Source organism: Pinus tabuliformis, chromosome 8 (assembly GCF_031772625.1).
Source record: "Pinus tabuliformis cultivar Carrire ecotype Pingquan chromosome 8, CPIR1, whole genome shotgun sequence".
Classification (NCBI taxonomy): Eukaryota; Viridiplantae; Streptophyta; class Pinopsida; order Pinales; family Pinaceae; genus Pinus; species Pinus tabuliformis.
The window spans coordinates 1,872,180,870-1,872,189,766 of NC_142294.1; the positions used below are offsets into that span (position 1 = coordinate 1,872,180,870).

At 34.2% G+C, this 8,897-nt stretch overlaps 2 protein-coding genes across 2 annotated transcripts; both read right to left on the minus strand.

The window, feature by feature from the left end:
* Positions 1–2,882: 2,882 nt before the first annotated feature.
* LOC149243824 (lipase-like PAD4) lies at positions 2,883–3,982 on the minus strand. The gene has a single exon (XM_089371320.1). The coding sequence runs from the start codon at positions 3,980–3,982 to the stop codon at positions 3,263–3,265; it is 720 nt and encodes a 239-aa protein (XP_089227446.1). The 3' UTR covers positions 2,883–3,262.
* Positions 3,983–4,634: 652 nt separating this feature from the next.
* Positions 4,635–7,826, minus strand: LOC149243825 (protein EDS1-like). The gene is made up of 3 exons (XM_089367866.1): positions 7,711–7,826; positions 5,558–5,867; positions 4,635–5,426 (listed from the first exon to the last, which is right to left on the minus strand). Exons 1-3 carry the CDS (start codon positions 7,734–7,736, stop codon positions 4,650–4,652), a joined length of 1,113 nt encoding a protein of 370 aa, XP_089223992.1. The 5' UTR covers positions 7,737–7,826; the 3' UTR covers positions 4,635–4,649.
* Between the last annotated feature and the right edge of the window lie 1,071 nt (positions 7,827–8,897).

Genomic DNA, 8,897 nt, shown 5'->3' on the forward strand with positions numbered 1-8,897 from the left:
AAAGGCGGATAACAAACTGTAATCGACTGTATTATGGTAAAACATAAACGACAAAACCTGGCCCGATACAAGCTTCCACCTCCACCTGCCAGTCGCCTTTGCACCTGCGCCGGCAGCTGTTCTTTGACACCTGACCTGAACTACCTACCCGTGGCCCGTGCGTGGTTCCGACTTGAGCTCTGGTTTCAAAACCCTAACCAGCGCCATCGCAGCTCCGCTCCTGTTCCTTTCTGATCCATCAGCACAAGAAACATATTAACATGTATTTTGTCTTCATTATTTTCATCACAGAGCCAAGAAACACCAACGCATGTCTCTTTGTATTGTGTTGTGTAGAAAACAAGTTTCTTACTTGGAAGAAACTTGGAAATTCCTAAGCCAAGAGGGAGCTCAGGTACATTCCTTCCATAGGAATGAGTACATTCCTTTACTAAAATAGATATGTCCTCCCTAATTAAGAGGGGGAGATAGACACATCATTCTTGTCTTCACTTTAAAAAATAATACTGATCTTATTAGTATTATGTTGCTATTTTATACATGTGTTGAAAATTGTCAATGAATCATTGTATATGATGACATTGTTATTTTTTTGGATGGATGTTGTCAATTTCCCTTAAACTTCTTTACAAATAATTTTGAATTGTGATATCTTCTTTATTGATATTTAGAAACTATGATATATTTCACCATGCAATTGAAATTAGTAAAATGAATATATAAAGGGGGTCTTATTTGAAAAGAAAAATATACTCTACATAAGAAGTCAAATTCGCATGTAACCATGGATGCAAAATTGAAAGTAAAATTGGATGTTAAACTAGGAATTAATACAAAAGGCAAACAATGAAATACAAAGTGTTTTAAACTAGAAGTGAAAAATTGTGCAATAGTTGACACAAATAAGGGAACAAAACATGGCATACAAAAGGATATCAAATTGGGAAAAAACAAGGACACATAAATGGACACCAAATTAGATGCCAAAAAAGACAGACAACTAGATGTAAAATAAGATGCAAAGTTGAGTGCTAAAAGGAAGCAAAAAAATGTTACAAATTAAGATGCCATATGATGATGCAAATAATGGTGTAAATTTGGGATGCAAACTTAGGCGCAAAAAAAAAAAAAAAAAAAGAAAAAAAAAGTTGCAAAATGGGGCTGAAAAAAGGTGAAACCAAGGATGCTATATTGGATGTAAAAAATGATGCATAGTCAGATGCAAATTTAGGCTAAAACTTAGACACAAAAGTTTATGCAAATGTGGACACAAAATGAGGTAAAAAGAGATGCAAATTTAGATGGTGAAAATGATGTAAAACTAGACACCAAAAAAATGCAAAATTCGAAGAAAAAGTGGGTGTAAATAATGGTGCAACATTGAACACATAAGTAGACACAAAAAATGGTGCAAAAATAGGCATAAAAATAGCTCAAAATTGGATGCAAAACTTGGTGCAAAAACAAATACAAAAGTAGACGTAAAAAATAGCTCTATATTTAATGTACCATTAGACACAAAATAGGATGCAAAGGTGGACACAACACATGACTCAATATAAGATGCAAATATAAATGCAAATTTGGATGCTCAAAATGATGTAACATTGGATGCAAGAAATGGTTTTAAAAACGATGCATAATCGGATGCAACAAATGACGCAAAATATGGTGCAAAATGGGATGGGAAAAATGGAGACAAATCAAACGTAAAAGTGGATGTAAAATATGGTCCAAAAAAAGATGCAAAAATGGGCACAAAAATAGATGCAAAATTTGGTGTTAAATCAAATTCAACATATGGTGCAAAGATAGGTACCAAAGCTGGTGCAAAGATAGGTACCAAAGCTTGGGTAAGACTAGATGCCAAATTTGGCGTAAAACTAAATGCAAAAATTGACACAAAATGGATGTAGAAAAAGACGTTAAATTGGATGCAAAATACGGTGTAAACTTGATGCAAATGATGGGACAAAAATGGAAGCAAAGAATGACACAAAATAGGAAGCAAAAAACGATGAAAAATAGATGCAAAAAATGACACAAAACTAAAAGCAAAACTTGTCATAAAATAAGATGCAAATCTTGGTTCAAAATTTGAGGCAAAAAATGATGCATAGTTTGGTGTAAAAAATGATGCAAAATCAAGCGCAAAAAAAGACGCTTTAAAAATTGTACAATAGAGCCAGATTTAGTGCTAGGTTGCTCATCACAATTACAAAAAAAATGCACTAAAATTTGGCGCTAAATCTGGCACAAATTGATGGTTTTGTTGTAGCATTCATCAAAGTCCTGATGATGAACCACACTTAGTGGACTTGTGTAGATAAGGATATTTGACAAGTTGATATATATATATATATATCTGAGAGTATATATAATCTTGTCTAGATAACATTAGTCACAATTGTGATGATAAACCACACTTAATGGTTCAACACGGTGTGACTCAAAAATTTAAAATATAATTTACATGAAGATTTCTTTCTCTTAATAAAAATTTCCATAGTTAAAAATCTTTTTAGTTAATATTAATAACTTAAATTAAATAAAAATTATTATTTAATTAATTTATATGATTTTTTTAATAAAATATTTTATAGTAAATTAATATGTATTTATCGATCATTTAATTATATAAATACACTGCTGCTAATAGATATAGATACGAATACACTATGATGTGCTAATAAATATCAAGTATAGTTTATTTACAACCCTAACTTTCAATGCTCAGTTATCCTAAATCTGAAGATAAAATCACCACCCTATAAATGTACAACCATATGAATTTCATATTGCAGCTGTATAATCACATCCAGTGGACAAAATTTATTTTGTCTGAACAATACATGTCAAATGCATTTATCAAACATTGGGAAACATATTTATAAACATTAGGAACAGTAAATGCTGCGGCAGTCGTCCTTAATTGAATCGATTGTCCTTTTCTTGGAATATTTTGGAATCAACTGTAAAAAAAAATTTAATTCACTTCTGCGTATTCTCCAAATCAACAATCCAGCAAGTTGCAACCATAATGCTAATTTAAATAAACAACTGACTTGGAAGGAGGTCCTTCTCTAGAAAGACCAGAAACGAAATTGAAGGAAGTCCTTTACCTTTAAATTTAAGATCAAAATTTGCATCGCATAAACAAAACAAAGAAACTAATTGGAAGAAGATCCTCTGACAAAACCAACAACCTAATTGGAAGAAGATCCTGCTAGAAAAGAGCTTTTCCATTCAGATACCTGCAAATTCAGCCGTTTAACTTTTCCATTATCTCATATAAAGGAGAGCTCCAGTCAGGGGATTGATTTTTCTTATAACCTTTCCATTCATCCCACCAGATCATGAACGTGCTTCCTGCCGAGAAAACATCTGAAGAAATGCTCAGAGCGTTTTCCATCTTTGCCACATACTCTTCAAACTTTTCAAGATTTTTTAGGCTCTGGTGTTGGTGTTGGCCTTGTTTCAGATTTTCCAGGTCTTTCCAAGCCTCTTCTACATGCGCCCAAAAGCACGAGTCTGAAGTGAGGGATGCACGCATTGTGCGAGGTCTCCGCCCTTTCGAAATGCGAGTTCTTTCTTTCTCTTCCATCCATTTCTCAAGAACTATATGACGATTAGGTCTTCCATCTGAAAGATAGTTGCCATTGTCGTTAATGCTATAATAATGTGCAATATCCAGAGGCTCTACAAATCTTCTGTATGTGTTTCCAACATTTATCCACTTATTTTGGGATTGGAAATCACTTGGAAATTCATGACCCTCCCATGCTTCAATAATATCATCCCAAAATATCCCCAGATTTATCCTACGCCCATCAGCTTCTATATCCCTTTGATTGGATTGCTCCTTGAAGGTATCATAATATATGATGCCACTATGTTTCTCACAACGCTCTTTATACCACTCAAGATCTGCCATAGTACTTTGCTTTTGGCTTGATTCAACAGCTAACTTATGAACAATCATGTTATGCTTGTTTTCAATTTCTCCAGCTCTTCGTAGGGAAAGTTGTGCTTGATCATTCTGGGCAAAGTAATCAACAACATTTCAAGCAGCAATTAGCATGCTGAAATGACATGAAGAAACTTAAATTCAAAAGTGCCCATACAACCTTTTTTATACTAAATTTTATAATATAATAATAATAATAATGTTGTATGAGTTTTTTTTATGTATGGGATTTTTTTATTAATGAAATAAAGGATTCATTTTTTATGTAATAATATGAATGCTAAAATTTTCACAGGTTTACATATTTTAACTTACGATCTTTTAAAAAACACAAAATACATATAGTTAATCATTAAACCCACTAAAACTATTAACTTATAACTTTTTAAAAAACACTAAACATATATAGTTAATCATTAAACCCACTAAAACTATACAAATAACTAAAAAATTTACAAATCCAAATTGACATTACCTTTAATATATTCCAATCTTGATATATAAAAGAGGAAAAATGTTTTACAGAAGTGTAAATACTCTGCTCTTCCGGACTTCACCCATTAAACTAACCGTAATATACTTATTTTCAATATATTTTACCAATATTTTTCAAAATATTTTACCAGTATTTATCAATATAAAAACTAGATGAAAAACATAAACATTAGAGTTTCTGTCTCTGTTATTTAGATGTTATTTTAAGAAAAGTATTGAGTATTACCTGAGCTCCAACACCAGTAGCTTCTAACTGCACTGAAATTCCCATGTCGTAAGATAATTCTGAATCAGGATTAAATGCAAATTTTCTCCCATTTTTGGAGTTTTCTATGACATGTTTCAAAACCGAAGCATACATTATATGCTCTGAAAAACAGTCCTCCACTGTAATATCCCAGGGCTTTTCATGGCTCTGCATTGTCAAATGAAGCATCTTCAAAACGGTGTCAGAATTCTCAATACAAGCTGCGCCACGGCTTGAGCAGAACATGTAAGTGTCAACAGGTCTATATGGGCTTCTCTGTGTGATCCTGTCCGACCACTTTTGAGAATCAAACACATAGCTTGGAGTATACTGCAGGACATTATTAAGAAGAATCCTGCAAGCGTCTTGAATAGAAGAATATGGGACTTTGCCATCCCAATAGGGCAAAATAGCAGTCAAAGGCGCAGAAATTGCCTCAATCGGTGCAAGGAGCATCCGAGGAACAATGTCATGCTTGGAAACCACATGACAAAAGTTGCCTCCCCAATTCTCACGGCCAACTGCTTCAACAAGTCTTTCATCTCCGACCAGAGGGCAACCAAATGTGATACAAAAGGAAGAGATTTGCCTTATCCTCTTTTCCAGGAACCACAGTGTAGCCAAGGTTGCAACTGCCCCTCCCAAGGAATGACCCACAAATATAATGGGTTTGAGTTTTCTTTGTCTGGAGTCAGTAGAAGCCTGTAACTGATCGATCTGGAATACATCAACACAATGTTACTTTTCCCTTTGAATTTCAATAATTTCATCTATAATAACAGAAGTAAACCCTCTTGTTGTGAAATCGAGTTTACTTTTGACAGGTGCATTTAGATAAATCACTTTACCTTTGCTTGGAAATCTGTTTTCTCCATAATATCCAGGAACAACTTAAGAGCTCCCTGATGGACTTGGGCTGGTTTATCATCGTAACCCTTGAGGCAATCCGAGAATACCTGGTTGTTTGTTTCTATAGTCCCCTCTCCATCGATGAAACTTTCAACTCTGAGAAATGATGGGAAGGCAAGATATGTAACGCCTCCGTGCTCCTTCAGACTAAAACTCTCTGAATTATTTGCACGACCTGACTCTTCCCAAGCATTTAACAGTATTTCGCATGAAGCCAGAAAAGCTGCAGTCTCTTGACCAACAGTGAACCTACAACAGCATATGAGTAAATTAGCACCGTAAGGGAAACCGAGTACGGATCCCTCAAAATTTGGAATTCTGTGCATAAAATTTTGCACATTTTTATGAATCAGGAGATAGGGACGACATGACCAGATTCAACAAGAATAAATAATGCCTTCATTATCTGAGATGAAGATAAAAAAATGTGACAAGAAAAACACTATGTAAGATTACATATACAACCCGGACTTCTAAACAGGATAACTGAGGTGTCTATCACACTGAAACCACTTAACTTGCCAAATACTGCAGATCAAGAACCAGATTATTGCATCTGCCATTACTGGACAGGATTAACTCACAATACTAATACCAAAGCTGTCCTCCCCTGCCTATACCTCAGGAAGATTAATACCCATACTATTCAAGGGGAAAGCCTCCTAAAGCTTAGCGGGGGAAATGATGGACCTAGAGCCTGCAATTGATGAATGGGTTATTTTCAATGCAAACACACTATATAAGATTAAATATACAAACTGAGCTTCTAAACAGGATAACTGAGGTGTCTATCACACTGAAATCACTTAGCTTGCCAAAAACTACAGATCAACAACCAGATTATTGCATCTGTCATTACTGGACAGAATCAAACTCCCATTACTATACCACAGCTATCTTCCCCTGCCTACATCTCAGGAAGATTAATACCCGTACTCTTCAAGGGGAAAGCCTCCTAAAATTGGCTGGTAAATGATGGGCCTAGAGCCTGCAAAAGATGGATGGGTACATCTCAGGAAGATTAATACCCGTACTCTTCAAGGGGAAAGCCTCCTAAAATTGGCTGGTAAATGATGGGCCTAGAGCCTGCAAAAGATGGATGGGTACATCTCAGGAAGATTAATACCCGTACTCTTCAAGGGGAAAGCCTCCTAAAATTGGCTGGTAAATGATGGGCCTAGAGCCTGCAAAAGATGGATGGGTAATTTAAAATGAAAAAACACTATATAAGATTACATATATAAACTGGGCTTCTAAACAGGATCACTGAGGTGTCTATCAAACTGAAACAACTTAGCTTGCCAAAAACTGCAGGTCAACAACCAGATTATTGCATCTGCGATTACTGGACAAGATCAAACTCCCATGACTAATACCACAAGTGTTCTCCCCTGCCTACACCTCGGGAAGATTAATACCCATACTGTTCAATTGGGAAAGCCTCCTAAAGCTTAGCTGGGAAATGATGGACCTAGAGCCTGCAATAGATGGATGGGTAATTTATAATGAAAAAACAATATATGAAATTACAAATACAAACTGGGCTTCTAAACAGGAGAACTGAGGTGTCTATAACACTGAAACCACTTAGCTTGCCAAAAACTGCAGATCAACAACCAGATTATTGCATCTGCCATTAGTGGACAGGATCAAACTCCCATTACTAATACTACAGCTGTCCTCCCATGCCTAGACCTCAGGGAGGTTAATTCCCAGACTGTTCAAGGGGAAGCCCTCCCAAAGCTTAGCTGGGAAATGATGGACCAAGAGGCTGCAACAGATTGGATGGGTAATTTCCAACGACAGAGACCAACCTCAAAAAATTTCTATTTTAAAGATCACAAAAGTCCATTTTTTTATCCCAAAGTCACCCTAAACTTCTTTAAAAAATTCAATCTTCATATACCAAAAAGTTTCTCGCTGATTTATCAAAATGTAAGGAAGACAACCATATCCTCATAAGCAATTATGGAAAACAAAATCCCAATCTTCATATACCAAAAAGTTTTTCAGCTGATTTATCAAAATGTAAAGAAGACAACCATATCCTCATAAGAAATTATGGAAAACAAAATCCCAAGCTTATCCGTACAGTGGGGTAGATGAGTCTTCTTCCATGGTGAGAAATTGTTGTTTGCTTCGATTTGTTGCGCATTGGCGTTGGATTTAAGCGCTGAATGTTGCCCATATAATAATTCATCATGGGTACCGGTCGTCCCTTACGCGGAAAACATGGAAAGACCCCAGAAAGAACAGTAGAAGACTTTGAATGGGTATGCAGTGTGGAAACTGTCAAATACAATGATTTTCATCGCTCTGTTTAAGCGAAGCAATGTGAAAAGGTTGATTATCCACACTTGTCTGGTACCCATAGCAAAGGAGCCCGGAGAGCCGTGACGAATGAATTATATTTAATTTTTTTAAAGAAGTGCCCACGTTCTCAGTTTCTGTGGAAAAAGGAAAAAGAATGGTCAGTGAGTTCCAAGAAAATGCAGTAAGATTGTGATGGAAAGAGATTTCAAATATTTTGTTTCATTGGAAAATGCTTATTTTACCAAAGTAATGCTTGTGTCTCGAAACCTGTACTCGATTTTTTAACGCGAAACAATTGTAAATCTATAATTATTAGAGGTGTGCTTTAAATAAATATACTAGTAATATCAACCTTAATAATAATGACCATGTTTTGTTCTTCATCTTGACGCGGCAGCTCTTATTTGATTAAAGGATAATAGTGACCTATTAGTAATATTACTAATATATTATATTTATTATTGTGAAGAGATTTTGTATATAGTTAAACTCTTATATATATATATATATATTAATTAATTACTTTAGAGGAATAATTCAATAATTAAAATTTGAATTATTTCTTTAAACTAATTAAAAAAACAATTACTACACATTTTACTAGCCAAATTTAGTAAATATTTAGTTTCAATATTTTTAATTAAAATTTAAATATCATTAATGAAATTTGAATGTAAATTGTTTGGCCGATTAAACCACTCCACCAAAATCATACAAATTTAATAATTTTGATTAAAAAAATCTGTGTTATGAATGGTCATATTGAAATTGGTCCCACAGAATTTTGATTGGAAGGAAAAATTTAAAATAACTTACCAATTTTATTAGCCAAATTTATTATTACAAATATTTCATTTTAATATTTTTTTTATTAAAATTTAAATTATTAAAATTTTATTTATATTACAGCTTACAAAACAAAATGAATACCATATAATCTAAAAATGCAAATATTCTACTAAAAAT